At 58.7% G+C, this 17899-nt stretch overlaps 1 protein-coding gene across 1 annotated transcript; it reads left to right on the top strand.

The window, feature by feature from the left end:
- Positions 1-2: 2 nt before the first annotated feature.
- LOC119092292 (rho GTPase-activating protein 100F-like) lies at positions 3-17695 on the top strand. The gene is made up of 16 exons (XM_037215263.1): positions 3-51; positions 268-450; positions 875-1144; positions 1691-1808; positions 2794-2981; positions 3936-4029; positions 4342-5031; positions 5443-5603; positions 7924-8122; positions 8953-9035; positions 9219-9368; positions 10056-10192; positions 16133-16267; positions 16901-17110; positions 17352-17645; positions 17677-17695. Exons 1-16 carry the CDS (start codon positions 16-18, stop codon positions 17693-17695), a joined length of 2967 nt encoding a protein of 988 aa, XP_037071158.1. The 5' UTR covers positions 3-15.
- The last annotated feature ends 204 nt before the right edge of the window (positions 17696-17899 follow it).

Raw genomic sequence — 17899 nt, 5'->3', positions numbered from 1 at the left:
GCTGCCGGCTTCGGCATGCCCCAGATGGTGGTGCAGAAGGACTTCAGAAAGGCGAGGATCCAATCTCCCCCGAGTCGGCCTGCTCATGCCACACATCGTCGCACTGCCCCTCCGTCCACGAGTCTGGCTACAAGCCGGGCGCAGTAAGACCGGAGCCGGGTCCAGAGCGGTGCTCGCTGCCGTGTTACTTCTGCGCTTCGGTGTGCCTGGGTGGGTGGATGCGTACCGACGAAGGTGTGCTCTGACCGGGACGCCCTGGCTCGGCAGGTGAGCGGAATCTCCACCGAGATCTTCCGCCAGATCGAGACGGTCGAGAACGACCTGGACGCGTCGACGGCGGCCGCGCTGCGTCTGGTGGAGCAGCGAGGCGAGATGATGGTCACCTCGCTCGATCCCCGCCGTCTCTCCAAGAAAGCCTACCGTATCGCCACCGGGTTCATGGCGCAGCAGGTGAGGCTGCGGCGTCCGCCCCGATCCCCACCTGCGCTCCATCCTCGGTGCGCCGTAAGTCCGCGGGCAGACGGGCCAGAGTGGGCTCTCGATCAATGCATTTATTATTTGTGTCGAGCCTCCAGAGAGCGTTGCGGCATGGTCCGATTGTATTAGCTGTGCGGTCATTGGCAGTTTACTGCAGGAGCGTGAAGGCCACTAGGTCCGGAGGAACAACTTGGTGTTCGGCGTGTCTTCTCGCCTTGGTAGCCTCGTCACTGCATCAGTCACTCTTCTGTAAACTGGCTAAATTATCTGCCCTCTATGCATTAGTCCTTACTTAAGCCGACGGACGATGGGCCGATGGTCATTGCCCGGTCGGCGACCCGTGCCGCCGTAGCTTCTGCCTCTGCCTCGGCCCCTGCTGACCGGCGGCCCGCCGCAGGACGGTCGGCACACGATCCAGTTCGTGGAGATCGTCAAGCGGCCCGGCCAGACGCTCGGCCTCTACATCCGCGAGGGCGACGGCGGCGAGCGCGCCGACGGCGTGTTCGTCTCCCGGATCGCGCTCGAGTCGGCCGTCTACAACTCGGGCTGCCTGCGTGTCGGCGACGAGGTGCTGGCCGTCAATCTGGTGGACGTGGCCGGCATGGGGCTGGACGACGTGGTGATCATCATGTCGATTCCGCGACGGCTGGTGCTGACCACCCGGCGGCGGCGACACGAGCCGGGCCGGCCCAGCCCGCCGCCCGGCGCGCTGCAGGCCAATGGACCGCCGGTGGTCGTCATCAAGCAGGAGCTGCCGGAGGAGGCAAGCGCGGCGCCGCCGCCGCTGCCGCCGCGCCGCCCGCCGGCCAGTGACGCGCTGCACTACGGCTACGCACGGCTGGGGATGGCCGAGCCGACGGACGCGCCGCCTCGCTACCAGGAGGTGGCGGTGTCGGGCCGGCGCGCCGCCTACCAGCCGCCGCCGGTGGTGACCGAGCAGCCACACGGCTACTCCCACTACCAGCGGCCGTTCTCGAGCGCGCTCGTCTCACCGGCCGCACACGCGCCGCCTGCCGCCGGCCTGTACGGCGTGCGCGGTCGCGCCGGCTACGGAAGCCTGTCACGCGCGGAGACGTACCAGCGCGGCGCGACAGCAGTCGGGCGCGGCGTCACGCGCACCTACAGTGACCAGCTGCTGCCGGCCGACGGCTCGGACAGCTGGACGAGCGCGCTGCCGCCAGCCATGCCGGCCGGACCGCCGGCGTCGCTGCAGTACCCGATGCGCTACCAGGACACGATGCGGCGCCTGAGCGCCATGCGCCGACGCACGGCCTCGCTGGAGTACGCCTCGGACTCGGAGGCTACATCGAGCCGGCGGCTCGGCGCACCGCGTCGGCTCGGCGCACCGCTGGCCGCCGTCGGCGAGCGCAGCCGCTCACTGCCGCGCCGCGGCGAGCCGCTGGCGCTGGCGACCCGGCCCGGCTACGTCAGCGGCTACGGCTCGGCCGGACCGGCTGACAACACGGATGACAGTGACGGCGCCGTCAGCGCGCCCGAGCTGCGCCCGCGGAGAGGTGAGCTTGGCAGAGGGGAGACAGGCTGCTGCTCAGATGGGGCGAGCTGCGCCCGCGGAGAGGTGAGCTCAGCGAAGAGGAGGCAGGCTGCCGCTCAGATGGAGCGAGCTGCGCCCGCGGAGAGGTGAGCTCGGCGGAGGGGAGGCAGGCTGCTGCTTAGATGGGTCGAGCTGCGCCCGCGGAGAGGTGAGTCCGATGGAGGAGAGACGGGATGATGCTCAGACAGAGCGAGCTGCGCCCGCGGAGAGGGGCTGCGCTCCAGGAGAGAGAGCGATAGAGAGGTTGGTGAATGGCGGGTGGCGGTGAGTGGTCTCAGGTGAACCATTTAGATACGGGTGATAAATGAGCTGCTGTGAGGATGAGTTAAGCTGCGACAGGGGAAAGGTGAGCAGCGTTCCAGGACAGGTCAATTCCCAGGAGAAGTGAGTTGTCGCGCAGGCATGGTGAGCCGCTTTCTGGGAAAAGCGAGATCTAGCCACGGACTGGTGGGTTGCAACAAAAGCGAGATGAGCTTCCATTCAGCCGAGGTAAGTCGCAGTTGAGCAAAGGCAAGCTCGGACAAAGAAGAGATGTGCTTCGGCTCAACCGCTCAAGCGTTTCAACGCTACAGATACCGGGCATCAAGCCAACAGTGCTAGGACAGCATGGACTATGGACTTTGCGAAACCCGACTAGTTGTGACGCATAGCACATCGAGATGCAATGATCCCCATTTGCGCCACTTGCTCGACTGCAGCGGGTGCGCGGACGCTCGGCGTCGCGTGATGGCGTGCTGCCGTCTCACTGGGCACGCGATTCACAGGAGTGCCCCCGAGCATGCGCGCGCCGGCGTCGCTGTCGACGTCCGACTACAAGCAGTGGCTGTCGCGCGCGCCCTCCACCGGCGCCATCTACGAGCGCATCCGCCAGTACCGGGACGCGTCGCAGCCGCCCGCCCGCCGGGGTGTGACGCTCACGTACAGCGCTGAGAACCTCGGCGCCGACATGGCGGTAAGCTGGGCAGCGGGGGCTGAGGGGGAGGGGGAGGGGCGGCGGGTGGTACGGGACAGCGGTCAATACCAGACTGTGGGATTGTTGAGCAGTAGTCCGTGACGGAGTGACACGCGGAGTCTCCGTGCGCGCTGGAGCCGGGCACCAGGTGACAAGATCGGGTCGCGTTGAAGGCGATGTAGTTTAGGAGCATAGGAAGACGTTCACGAACGGATGGTTGGATCCTCCAGGCACGCATCATCTGTGCAGTATGGACTGGCCACGTATAGATGAATCACAGATGATCTCCTGTTCCTGGATTAGAAGTATCTTCGGCTAGAATACCGCTGACTGGTGTTTGTTGTTCAGGAGGTCGCACCACTGACAGGCGAATACTGGCTGACTTAAGTTCGCCTGACTTAAGTTCGCCGCCGCCGCTCTGGCTGCGTGACTATGACTGGTTGCTGTGACTACGACCGGCTGCTGTGGCTGTGACCGGCTGCTGTGGCTGTGACTGGCTGCGTGACTGTGACCGGCTTTGTGACTGTGACCGGCTGCGTGTCTGTGACCGGCTGCGTGACTGCGACCGGCTGCTGTGACTGTGACTGGCTGCGTGACTGTGACCGGCTGCGTGACTGTGACCGGCTGCTGTGGCTGTGACTGGCTGCGTGACTGTGACCGTCTGCGTGGCTGTGACCGGCTGCTGTGACTATGACTGGCTGCTGTGGCTGTGACCGGTTGCTGTGGCTGTGACCGGCTGCGTGACTGTGACCGGCTGCTGTGACTGTGACTGTGACTGTGACCGGCTACTGTGACTGTGACCGTGACCGTCTGCGTGACTGTGACCGGCTGCGTGACTGTGACGGGCTGCTGCGCGGGCCGCAGGAGTCGCCGCAGTACTGGCGCGGCTCGCGGCCGGGCGCGCCGCGCGCCGCGCCGCCGTCGGAGGCCGGCCGTCCGGATGCGCTTTCCCAGCTGCCGCACCGCCGGCCCGAGGAGCGCTGCGTGACGCCGGCGCCGCAGCCCGAGGCCAGGTCGCGTTTCTCCGTGCTCGACATCAACCCCGCCGGTGAGCATGGGCGCGTCCAGCCACGGCAGGCAAACAGGGCTTCCGCAGGCAGCTGGCTGCGGCCCCGTCTGTGAGATCGCCACGGCATCACGGGCGAACTTGGTGCTGGCTGTTCGCAGCTGTTCAGCTGTGCACCGGCCCTGTCGATCCCATCATTAGTGTCATCATTAGTGTGTCATCATTAGTGTCTCAGTGTCTCACGCCCATTGCCGCATGGCACAACGCAGCGCCCGATGAGACCCGAGCCCGGACCTGACCGTCACGCGTCACACACCCCACCGTTGACCCCGGCGCGACACCTCCTGCCGGCAGAGTTTTTGCGGCACAGCTGGTCCCGCGCCTCGGCGGCCGACTCAGAGGCCGGTCTGTCCGGTCTGCTGTCCGTGCAGCTGCTGTCGGGCCGCGGCCTGCGCCCGGCCGGCCGCCAGCACCGCCTGCGCGACCTCTACTGCGTGCTCGAGTGCGACCACGTGCACAAGGCGCGCACGGTGATCCGCACCGGCGACCTGGTGTTCGACTGGGACGAGACGTTCGAGCTCGACCTGATCGCCAGCCGCCAGCTGGACGTGCTCATCTACTCGTGGGACCCGCAGTTCCGGCACAAGCTCTGCTACCGCAGCTCGATGGGCGTGGCGTCGCTGCCGCGCGACGGCGGCACCCAGCAGCTGGCGCTCAAGGTCGAGCCGCACGGCAGCCTGTACGTGCGCCTGCGCTACACCGAGCCGAAGCGCTGCTTCGAGCGGCTGCCGAGCACGCGGCCCGGCGCGCTGTTCGGCGTCGACCTGGAGACCACGGTGGCGCGCGAGGGCTCTGGCCTCAGCGTGCCGCTCATCGTCAAGCGCTGCGTGGACGAGGTGGAGCGGCGCGGTCTCGACATCATCGGCCTGTACCGGCTGTGCGGGTCGGCCGACAAAACGCGTGCCCTGCGCCGCCAGCTGGAGGAGGGCGCGCGCACGGCTGACCTCTCCCCGCACAGCGTGCCGGACATCAACGTCATCACAGGCGAGTGTGCCGCTGCATCGGGCGCTCACGGCCAGCCTCCACCTCCTGTGTCTTTGGCTGCTTTCTCATTCACTCCGCTGTTGCTGATGTTGCCGCTGCTGCTCTGGCCGCGTTTCTGTCTCTCCCTCCCTCTACCTGAGCCGCGTATGCGTGCATTAGGTCCACAATCCCACCCTTAAAGATGTGTCCTCAATATTCTGCCAGATCAGAATGCTGGACCCACAGCTTCGGCTCAGTTCACAAAGGACGCTCATTTGCAACTAATTTTCTAGAACGGGTTTTCGACCAGCCCCCGTCAATGTCAGCTCCATCTCATAATATTTTCTCGACACAGACAGTCCGAGTTAACGGATACAGTCATCCAAGACGCCCAGCCATGAGACGCCTGACCGGTACACACCATCTCGGCAGGGGTGCTCAAGGACTACCTGCGCGAGCTTCCTGAGCCGCTCTTCACCAAGTGTCTGTACCAGATGCTGTGCGACGCTCTGTCCGTGTGCCTGCCCGACGATTCGGCCGCCAACGCCAAGCTCATGCTCTCCATCCTCGACTGTCTGCCGAAGACCAGTCGGGTGCGTACGCATCGAAAGCTCGCTCTGCGCCGCTCACTGGTACGGCCGGCTCTGTCGCTCCTAGAGCGCGGACCCCGCATGCGTACGACGTGCTTATGGGTGCGTACCGCAAGGGGCCCGAGCACTTGCTAGGGGGAGTGGATGACTGCAGATGACAGTAGTGGAATGGTCGGTCCGATCTGACCGTTGGGAGCGCCGATGAAGAATGCCATCACGCATCCCTGAAGGCCGCAGATAATGGCCTTGTTTCCTCTCTGATTAAGGAGACTCGCCATGACAGCTATTGTGATCAAACACGTCGTCATGAATAGTTCATGGAAAGGAAATGGGCTGTTGTGCTCAGGTAAATATGTGGGACGGGATGGAGGGGCATTTGTTCTGGGCGATGGTCGTGGGCAAACGGACGAGCGTAATATTATATGTTAGTCAAGGACAAACGCTCCGCCATCGGCCAATGCTAGTCGACAATGGGCCGACATTTCTTTGCCATGTAATTCCTTTAGTAGGGTAGCCACAGAGTGGCATTTTCCTTCAACGATCTTCGTTCATCGGTAAAAATATCCAGAATGCCTCATGGGACTCCAAGTAAAACTGCACCTCCCGAACGAAAGGTAACCGCTTATGAGCGCCTATGAGTGTTCCGAGCGAACTCGTTGAAACCTCCGCTTGGTTTTGGGCGTTGAAGCTAGAACAATTCGGTGTGGCATCTGCCGGGTTCTAGCATCATTTGACGTGCTAGATGTGGCTTCTAACTTATAATTTAGATGTTTGTTAAAGCCATGCCTCAACCTGGAAATACTTATGTTTGTGTGAGACTGTTTTTATTCAGTTACTCCAGGATCCAGAGACTTTCTAGAGATTCGGATTCGAGTGTCCGCGGGTGAAACTTAAGTTTCCGCGCTAGCTGGCGAACCAAGGGTGTCACTTAGACGCTTATCAGCATTCTCTACCCATGGTTTCAGATAAACAACGAAAAAAGTTTTCAGGAGGACCTGAATGGGATTCTTTCTTTAGAAGGAAATCGATGCTAATGAGCACAACTTTGAATGACTTTTCCATTAAAGATCACTTAAGTCGTTTTAAAACTTTCGTGTACGGAACGATCTTTGTTGTCACCAACACGTGCCAAAGGTTTTTGTTGCTGCAGAACTACCCTGTGATCTCGATTAGGTTGTGGACGTCCCCTTCTACCGGAAAATTGAGGAGATGAATCAATCCCGTCTCCCTTCGACGGAGCTCATGACGAGCTCGTCGGCCGCAAGGCGCCACGCAAAGCGGATCATCGGAGTTAAAGCAGTGGTAGAGGTACAAGTAATCTGAAAAACCATGCCATCACAACACTGTCTCCTGTAAATGACAGCGAGCCTCGTGGCGTTGATCTAGTCAGACTCCTCCGCGCCGACACCGCTGGCACCGCGACGCACGGCCACAGCCCGCTGACGGATGCCCTACCCACGCAGAGCACAGTCCACTGATGGATGCCCTACTCACGCAGAACACAGCCCGCTGAAGGATGCCCTACCCACGCAGAGCACAGTCCACTGATGGATGCCCTACTCACGCAGAACACAGCCCGCTGAAGGATGCCCTACCGCGCAGAGCACAGTCCACTGAAGGATGCCCTACTCACGCAGAGCACAGCCCGCTGAAGGATGCCCTACTCACGCAGAACACAGCCCGCTGAAGGATGCCCTACCCACGCAGAGCACAGTCCGCTGAAGGATGCCCTACTCACGCAGAACACAGCCCGCTGAAGGATGCCCTACCGCGCAGAGCACAGTCCACTGAAGGATGCCCTACTCACGCAGAGCACAGCCCGCTGAAGGATGCCCTACCGCGCAGAGCACAGTCCACTGATGGATGCCCTACCCACGCAGAGCACAGTCCGCTGAAGGATGCCCTACTCACGCAGAGCACAGCCCGCTGAAGGACGCCCTACCGCGCAAAGCACAGTCCACTGATGGATGCCCTACCCACGCAGAGCACAGTCCGCTGAAGGATGCCCTACCCACGCAGAGCACAGTCCACTGACGGACATCCTGCCCACGCAGAGCACAGTCCGCTGGCGGATGTCTTACCCGCGCAGAGCACAGACCGCTGGCGGACGTTCTACCCACAGGCCGCTGACGGGCGCACTACCGCGCAGAGCACAGTCCGCTGATGAACGCCCTACCGCGCAAAGCACGGTCTGCTGACGGATGCCCTACCCACGCAGAACACAGCCCACTGGCGGACGCCCTACCCGCGCAGAACACAGTCCACTGACAGACGCTCTACCCGCGCAGAGCACAGCCCGCTGATGAACGCCCTCCCCGCGCAGAGCACCCTGCTGTTCCTGATGGACCACCTCCGGCTGGTAGCCTCCCAGGCGCAGTGCAACAAGATGACGCCGCAGAACGTGGCCATCTGCTTTGGGCCCGTGCTGATGCTGCACTCGGAGATCGGCCGCACCGAGATCGACTTCCAGAGACCGATCTCCATTCTCAAGTACCTGCTCACCATCTGGCCGACTAAGTCAGGTGAGGGGCCATCCGTTATTGCCGCTCCTTACTGCCCGGCCCACTACGCAACAGGCGTGCTGCCATCAGCAAGAGATCGTCGGGCTCTAAATCGGAATCGGAGGACTTTTTCCGCAGCAAGACGTTCTTTGCTTAGGTCAGGAGACCCCTTTATGGATTAGGTAGCACGTGCCAGAATCAATAGGCCCTTTTGTATGTTAACCATTGCTCTGATAGGGAGGGGGAGGGGGGTTGGTCGCAAAGATCTGTGCATTGATCAGCAGTTTTCTATTCTAGATTGCTTATTCTAGATTATCACCATTTATTCAAGTAATATTAATACATGTAACAATTTGCCAAGGGACACGTGTTTCTCACCCTTTACTACGATATCGTCACTCAGAACCCCTCCCCTTCTCCGAATAAAGAGACCCTATTTTGTCCAGGACGCCTCCCGAAAAAAATTTTATCCCCCAAATCATAATCCGTGGCGCTGCCTCTGGCCACCAGTGTCTGTTGGAGTAAAGTGGCACTATCTGTTAGAGCTTGGGCAAATTCAGTTTCTCATGACGTTAGTGACATTATATGTTAAGATCCGAGAGGGTGGCTGGTGAGAGCTGTGACAGAATCAGGCAGATTATCGCACGGGTCTGATAGGATCAGTACAAACAAGATGAGAGTGAGACCGCTCGCAAATAAGGTGTCAGTACCTGGTCAGATAAGTGTTGTACGTGTGGTGGGCCCGTTGCCGTGGAAGCTCTGCTACGTCCTTCCACCGCGTTCAAGTGGCGCCCTTGCCTGCACGTCATTGCCCACGGCGCGCCCTGACCGCCGCCGCCGTCTGCCGGCAGTGCGCGAGGCAGTGACGGCGCGCGTGACACCGGCGCGCCGCTCTCGACTCTCGCCGCACCCGAACGCGCTGGGCCGCCGGCCGGCGCCGCAGGACGACCCGTCCGAGCCGGCCACCACGGCCACCGACAGCGGCTCGGAGAGCCGAGACTCCTCGCCCAACCGCGCCGCCGGCCGACCACGGCCGCGTCCCGCCAACGCCGACGGCCAGGCCGGCGCGCTGAACCAGCCCTTCCCGCGACCGCCGGCCGCACCCTCCTACATGGAGGCGGCCGGCCTGCGTGACGGCGAGCTCTCGCGCCGCGAGCTGGCGGCCGACCGGACGTACGGCAGCCTCGACTCCAGGGCGGGCCGGGGCGGCGGCGCCGAGCACCAGCGTCTCACGTACGGCGAGTACGGCAGCCCGCGCTCCAGCTCGGTCAGCGGCCGGCTGGGCCACGGCGGCACGGACGGGCAGCGGGCGCGACACGCGGCCGCCGCGCAGGCGCGCACCCTGCAGAGCGCCAACAGTCCGTACTACGTGACGCTCGGCGCCGGCTCGGAGGGCGGCGATGGCGCTGGCCGGGCGCCGCTCGGCCTCAGCCGCCAGCTGAGCCTGGGCACGCCGCCCGGCCGGCAGGACACCGGCGCCGAGCGGCACAACGGCGAGCAGCAGCGTCTCGCCAGTCCCGCCGCCAGGAACGCCGAGCAGCGGCATCTGACCAACTTCAGAGACACAGAGCACAGACATCTGACGAGTCCGACCTCCAGGGACGCGGAGCAGCGGCATCTGACGAACCTCAAAGACGCGGGGCACAGAAACCTGACGAGTCCAGCCCCCAGGAACGGGGAACACCACCTGAAGAGCTTCAGAGACGCAGAGCAGCGCCATCTGACGGGATTTAGGGACTCTGAGCTCGGGCACCAGACGAACACAGCCTCCAGAGTTCCGGATAATCACCTGTCAAACTTCAGAGGCGCTGAACACGGCAATTTCAAGAACGCGACTCCCAGGTTCCCCAACAGCTCTCTGGCCAACTTCAGGGACTCGGAACACAGCTACTTCCAGAACGAGTTGCGCATGACCCCGGACAGCCCTGTGACGCCCTTCAGGGACGCCGAGCAGGGGCGCCTGTCGAGTCCGGGCTCCAGGACCAAGGAGCGTCACGCCGACTCCACGGAGCGCGAGCAGCGCCGGCTCTCGCTGAGCAGCGCAGACGGCGAGACCTCCGACAGCAGCTCGACACAGCGCGCCGCCGCCAGGTCTCAGGGAGGCACCGCCTGAGACGGTCCCAGGCGCCGACGGACCGTCACGCGCAACGCACTGAGAGTCAGCTTTGTGTAGGTGCTTCTCGGCAAGGGTCGCGTCACTGACTCTTGAAACGCCGAAATTGCTCCTTAGACCAGTCGGGATTCCCGCGCGGTAAGTGAGAGACAATGTGCCCTTCAGTCTTCTTAAGCGGAGTGAATCACGACGTCGCAGCCTCAACGTTACTTACTCGCGTAAGATTTACGAACCTCGTTGCTGTGACGTGTCTATCAGGTGCTGGCCCAAAATGCCGCTCCGTAGTTGAGTTTGCATCCCAGAGGCTTAGCGCTGCGTGAGACAAGAAATCCCACGCTCGGCTTCAGTCTGAGAGAGACAAAATCCTACCAGCGCACCTCACGAGCGAGGGATAGCACCGCGCAAGAGATGATCCCGGCCGCGGGACAGCCGTTGCCAACTTTAGCGCAACTTCGTGCGTCATAGGGCATGCGCGCGCGTCGGGACACCTTCCAAAAAGAAACAGGCGTCGACAGTTGGACCTCCCTTGGAATGTATGGGAACAACGGGCCGGCACAGATTAACCCGGATGAGACAAAGCAGTGCGTTTTGGTTTTTAACAGTAGTTTACGTTTTCACCCGTGCTGCGTAATATAACCCCGCCGTGTAACTAAGTGCCTGCTAGCCAATAGATGCTTTCTTTCGGCGTAGAAACAATGAAAACGAAAATGGCTGGTCGCGAAACAAAGCGAAGCAGCGTGATATAAGTAGGCGGCACATCCAAACATCGCGGTCAACAACAAACAAATGTTAGCTGAAGTGGTCTCGAGCCTCACTAGAAGTGGATGTCGCCCCAGCTCCTCACGAGAGGTTTGCACCGCTATGCCACGTCGAGATCCCAGTGCTGTTGTAAGGCGTGGAAAGCTGAAAGCCAGCCTGTCCTTGCAATGGTCTGGCACATCGCCACACCGACGGCTGGATTCCAGCTGGGATTTCAGTCAAAGCGTGCAGAAGTCTACGAGTTGTTTTAATGCAAATTGTGGTTCTTGCTTTCGTTATCATACGCTGAAAATGTTGCATCATACGTCCTGTGGGGTATTCAATAGATTGTTGCGCTTATTCCAGTATGAAACATACCAGTAGGTATTGGCACAACCACATTTTCGTCAACGCGTAATCGCCGGTACTGGCCGTGCCTTGTCTCAGTACTGCCAGCTCTATGAACTCTGGGCTTCTTGTCCTGCGAGGCACACTGCTATTTTTTCATCCTATTTATCACGTCCACGTGACATACGACATATCATTTCAAAATCTATTCAGGTTTGAGCTCTGGCTACAAAATGAGTCGTAGGAATTGTTGACTATCTGACGTGTCATGGACCTTAACGTCGGCGCCTGTGATACGAAAGCTCGTGCGCTGTTTGCTCCGCCTCGACTTGGCCAGGCCTGACGGCTGGTTCAGTGCTTTGCCTCCGGCAAAGTGCCAGACGTCATTGGACCATGTCTGTGGGATGCTGCTGCTTAAACGGATGCTTCATAGATGTCGCTCACTTGCAAATCCTTGTGCATTGCATACATTTCAAACGACCACCTGGCCGATGACTCATTCCAGTCGACCTCGCCGCCAGCTCAGCCTCTGGACTGACTGAACAATATCAGAAGTCAACACAGGGAATTTTTTGGCTGCGAATTGCCTGGCTTATCGAAGGCGTCGACAAAACTGCTGTTGTTAAAGTCATACATTGCACATGCAATCCACAGAACGAGTTCCTGAAAAGCAGCTGCACATGCTCCTGACAAGTAGCTTCAACCAATTCGGTGAAATTTACAGCGGCAATTCATGGTTAACACTTGCACACAAAGGTGCGTGAGCACAAAGTAGGTTTATATGTACACTTGATTTGTATAGAAATTAGCATACGTGGGTGTAAAGTTGAGTGTCTGGTCTTATTTGCCTATTCCATTGAGCTTCTTCGTCATGAACATGTAAGTATATATATATATATATATATATATATATATATATATATATATTAGAAGGAAATTGTGGTCAAATTTACAACCCGCATGCGAAGATCATCGCTCTTCACTGACAGCTCGTTGCATGGTTTACGTTCAGGGACGTGCCCGAAGGTTCCCGATGATGATAATGGGCTCAAGTGGTTTGTGTCTGGGCCGACGTACGAGTATTGATATAGTGAAGTGTCCAGAACGTGTTGCATTACCTCAGTCCTTCACCGTAGGCCAACCGAATGGACCGATGTTGTCAGATCTAGTGTGTACCGCGCGTTCCTGTCATACTGCTGGATTTTCCCTCTCTATGCCTTCTCATTTATACCGACAGAATGTTCCGCGTCGGTGGCGTGTGGCTTCCCTATTAACAGTTTCGCTAATCCCTAACGTCACCGCAAGCACGATGCCTTCCGCAAGCGCGGGAGGTAGAGCATAGACCCTGCCACGCCGACGGCCGTCGGTCTCTGGGGTACGGGCTGCTGATCCGACGGATAACACTGCCCAGTCACAGGGCCGGCTGCCTTTGTGTATACTACGCTGGTGCTTCATCGTAACGTCCCGCTGGTGTTACCGCACGCTTATTTATTGATTGATCTCTGTGCGTTTGTATTACCTATATGTGGCAAAATGGCCGCATTGCCGGCCGACGCCGTCGGACGTGACGGCCGGGCACCTCTCTTGTGATGTGACTGCTGTCTTGTGAAGGTCATACCTACTCTCGGTAGCTCCGTTCCAACGGTACGGCGGGGCTTCAACTGAAGGTGATTACATAGCCAGACCCGCTACTATAGGACCATGTGCTTCACCCACTTCGTTCGTAGAAACGCTATATCAACGTGTTCGAGTGTTTGTGATGCATTGTTTTACGTATTTAATCAGGTGTTTTTAATAAAATCGCTGACTCTATCTCTGTGGCAAGTTTATGATACCGCCTCGACCCAACAATTGGGTTTGCGTGAATCAAGGCGAATGTTTTCAAGACCGCAGTCACGTCCGGTTTCTGGAAACGCTCTTCCCATACCAAATCCCTGGTCGGCTGTCATCCACCAGTAGTTGTGACCAGGCCCCGCCGGCCCGTCCACGTGGCCTGGAGCGGCGAGCCCAGCCCGATCCCCGTGACCCGGGACGCCAAACCCGACCCGGTCCATGTGACCTGGGCCCCAAGCCGGCACGGACAGAGCGGCTCGCCCGTGGCGCGTCTCGACATCCCAACGTTTGACGCCGCCGCTGACGGCACCGGCACCGCGTCCAGCGGCGCGCGCGGAGGCGATCGGCACAGTGGCGCGACGCCTGCAGCCGGGTGGGACGGAAGCCGGCGCTCCTGCAGGAGGTGGGGCTCCACCGGCAGACCCGACGGCACCCGCGATAAGGCGCATGTCACTTTGCGGTTTAATCACTCCACCGCAACACAGCGAACTGACAGTTTCACGTGCTCCGGAACCTGCGGAGCCTCGCGAACCGAGACTGAGATCCGAGCTCCTGCGGCGATCCCTCCCGGCTGAGGAGCGGGAGTGTAGAGGCTCTCACGCTGCGCCGGTTGTCGCATCTGTACGCGCCAGGTCACGTGCCATGCGCAATTTGGTATATTTTTATGATCGCCCAATTTTAGAGAACATAGATAAAAGCACATCACGCTGATCACCATTCGTCCGACTCTGGCGAAACTCCTCACGTCTCTGAGCATCCCCGACGCGAATGTTTTAACCTTTTACCTGTTAACCTTTTAAGCCTCTCGGGCGCACTTCTGGTCTTGGGGCGATCATTCAAGCCACTGATGCGTCTTCAAGTCTGGGGGTGCACTCAGCCTAAGTGGCATGTCGTCGATTTGAGAATGTTGTTCGTGATCTGAAAGTCCCATTTTCAGCTCAGAGGCGCGCTATCGGCATTTGGACACAGTCTCAGACTTGAGGGGAACCTTATCAACCCTTAGGGTGCCCTTCCATTCACGATGCGCGTATTTTCAGGTCCAGAGCGCCTTTTCAGCGCTAAACCTGCATACTAGCGCCCTCGCTGCGCCCAGCCAGTCAGGAAGACGGCGTCTCCGTCCCTGGTCGTCTCTCGCTCAACGTATTTAATAATGTGCAGTGACCGGTCACTGCTCGATGGATGGTCAGGCCTGAGGTTGCTGGTACAGCGGATAGTAGCACCATTTTGTTTTTGCGTGCCACACCAGGGGCATCTGAAATGATGAAACACTTCGCGAGTTTTTATGTTCGGCCGGATGCATTTGACGGCTTCAATACCCTCCGCAACCACTCAGCTACAGGACGTCTGCCATTCCTACTGTCTGCACCAGCCGGACAACGGAGACAGTCCAAGCTGGCACCCAGAAATCGCTCATTGTGTCCCATGGCACGACGCCCGCGAGCGCACCTACTCATCTTCGAGAGACAGCAAGTGGAAACGACACCATGCACACGATCGTTAGCTAGAACGCGTCAAGATCAAACAGACGGCATATATTGGAAGCAAATCAGTAAAAGTGTACTTTTTGTCTCATGATATGAAAGAAGACGTCATCAACGGAAGTCTGTTTACGTATACGCGCTTTTGTTATCAACAGCATTCACAGCGGTTTCATAGCACTCTACAGTAAGGAGTGTATTCCAATTGGTTGTTTGATGCAAAGCTGTTAACACAACGATCCTATATCGCACAGGCTCTGACGCGACATAATATACGCATGTAAGACAACAAATGGCGCGTGCTCGTTTGCAAGGGTACCGCAAGGGTCGAAGGGTAGCGCGTGTATGACCGGTGGCATCGTCGTTGGGGCGTAATGAGACCTAGCAACAATTTTCACATAATTCGTTTATTCCTCAGGTATAGGCCCAGATTTTGCCTTGCTCGTAGTTCGTATATCAGGCATATATCTTCAGTCAACATCCAAGGAAAACTTTGGGATGGTGAGGAATATTGGGATCCTAACACTACCGAGAAATGAATGTCAATAAATGCATGGCTTTCCTTGTCCTTGGTTATTGAACACATCAAATTGTGAAATTTCTACATCCCCCCAGCTGTATTCTTGTCACCCTGAACTCAGTTGAACACAATGTTATGCTCCTGATATTAACACCAAAAGGCTGTTTGCTGTTTGAGTAATATGCATCAGCTTAATACTCTGCACCTAAATGCAATGCACATGAATCCAACCTTGACACCAACAAAATTGGAAATGTGATTGTTTAAGCTTGTGAAAATGAGCACCTATTCACACTCTGCCCATAAGACAATGACTGGGTCTTGTGATCTTCATGCACTTTGTTGTGCTCAGCCATGGGCATTGCATGCGAAAGGCATATACATGCCTGTAATTACACAAACTAAATCTGAACTGTATATATATACATGCATGTATGTATATTTATATATATATATATATGTGTGTAAATATGTATATATATATATATATAAATATATATATATATACATATATATATATATATATATGTATGTTTGTACAGCAGGCAGAAAATCCAGGCATCAGATATAACTCTTGGCCTACATTGTCATGCTACCACTGTTGGTCTTGAAAATTGAAGTAGTAAAGCATCAAACTGAGTATAACATGCTATTCCAACTGTAATAGCAGCCTACCACACAACTCCACTTAATGACCAAACTGAACTGGTTGACAGGATCATTGAATCTGGTTCACAAAGCATGCACACACACACTGGGCATGATCAGGCCTCACATACATAATACAAAATGGATGGATGGATGATGGATGATTTGTTGTTTTGTAGATTTCATGCAGGAAAATGACATTCTAGCCCATTCAGGCACAATAGGTGGCTGTATTTCTGGCTGCTGATGAAGTGTCATGTCCTGTAGCCCTGTCTGATCATTTCATCCCTCTGCTGGATGGTAGGCCACCCACGTGGCCACGTGCGGTCTGGCCGACTGCCGGCCGTCGCGAGCCCGCTGTCGCGGCCATTTTCCGGCAATGAGCCGGACGAGTCATCCAGCCTGCTTGATGAGGCAGACGAGCTGGACTCGGTCCGCGTCCACCTCTACCCAGACACTGATGACCACGTGCTGAAGGCGCTGGCCAGGTGAGCAAGGCCACTGTACTACACTGACCAGTGTTCGGCTGCTCCTGTCACATCACACCGATCATGCTGGTTCTGTGAAGTGCCGGTCACTGTTCGGAACGTTTCGACGCGTGCTGGGTTATATGGATAGATGCCTCATCTGCGGGAGACGCCTGGGTATTTCAAAGGCATTGGATCTGTTTTGGCACACTTTTTAGTCTCTGGTGGCAGCGGGCCTGTGCGTAATGATTTCGATATATTGTAAGGACGTCGCCTCCATTCTCAGTGTCCATCCTCCCCCCCCCCCCCATTGGTTTCTTGGTAAGGCTGACCAGATATATTGTCGAGTGTCCTGCAGGGGTGGACTAAGGCGCAGCTACATATACCTGAGATTGTCACTAGCGTACGCATTGTTTGAACCAGTGGAACAAGACATTGCGTCTGTTGGGGAGAGTAAACAGTACGTGCGAACATGGTGTTGCGTGGCGCGAGCATGTTGTTGAACATTGGTCACCTTCGGAATGCCTGCGTGGCCGTGATTGCCGAGGACCTGGCGCGGGCCGATCGTCGCTACCAGGCTGACGGCGGTGACGAGGCGCCCCGGCCGTCCCACCGCCGCCGCTGGTCGACAGTGGTTTCCGTGCCGGCCGCCAGGGTGTCGACGGCGGAGGAGGTGTTCGCCGCGCTGGGCGATTCGCTCGAGCCGCGCCATCTCTGTCAGGCCATGGCGACACTGTGGGACGTGCACAAGCTGCAGAAGGGTCCAAGCCGGCCACCTGCAGACGACGTCCGCCGCCTGAAGACGGCCCTGCTGGAGCGGGCCGACGACTGCGACGACCTGGGCCTCGTCTGCTCACTCTACTGGTCAGTGGGGCCGACCTCGCGTCACTGTCTGGGGATAGTCTGCTCCCTGTACTGGTCAGTGGGGCCGACCTCGCGTCACTGTCTGGGGAAGGTCTGCCCCCTGTACTGGCCACTGGGGCGGACTTTCTGTGATCACCGTCTGTGCGCGATCAAACAGAATGCGAAACCAAGGGCCAGCCAAGCCTCGACCCACCGACCTAACCTGTCCTTGCTGGGCTGGTAACGGTGCACCTCTTTTCAGCCTGGGCCGGCTGGGCGCTCCCCGCTCGGACGCGACCGTGCGCCGGCTGTTCGAGTGTTCCCTGCGCCGGCTGCCCGACCTCCCGTTGGCCGCCTTCAGCCGGCTGGGGGCGAGCGTGCACCTGTGGCCGGTCTGGCCGCCGCGGCTCGTGCTGCCCTACCTGCGCGCCCTCACGGCGCACACGGCCGCCTGCGGCTCGTGGCACGAGCTCAGCCTGGTGACCACGGCCTTCGCCAGCGCGCGCCGCTACCTGTCGGCCGAGGCGGAGCGACGCTTCATGTCGCTCGTGCACCGGTTCGCGCTGCACGTGGATGCGCAGCCGGAGGACACGGCGGCGCTGCTGAAGTTGCTGCGCGTGCTGAGCCGACCCGAGCTGCGCCGCTGGCTGTCGCCCGTCTGCCGACACTTGGTGTCGCTGTACGTGCGTGCCGAACCGCGCCCGCCGCCGGCCGCCACGGCGCGTCTCGGCCAGGCCGTGTTCACGTGCCGCGAGGCGACGCCGGCCGTGGAGCGGCTGCTAGCCGAGCGGGGCCGCCGCCCTGGTGGAC

This window comes from Pollicipes pollicipes, unplaced genomic scaffold, assembly GCF_011947565.3.
Source record: "Pollicipes pollicipes isolate AB1234 unplaced genomic scaffold, Ppol_2.1 Scaffold_3447;HRSCAF=4054_pilon_pilon_pilon, whole genome shotgun sequence".
NCBI lineage: Eukaryota > Metazoa > Arthropoda > Thecostraca > Pollicipedomorpha > Pollicipedidae > Pollicipes > Pollicipes pollicipes.
This window is presented reverse-complemented; position numbering and strand designations above follow the sequence as displayed.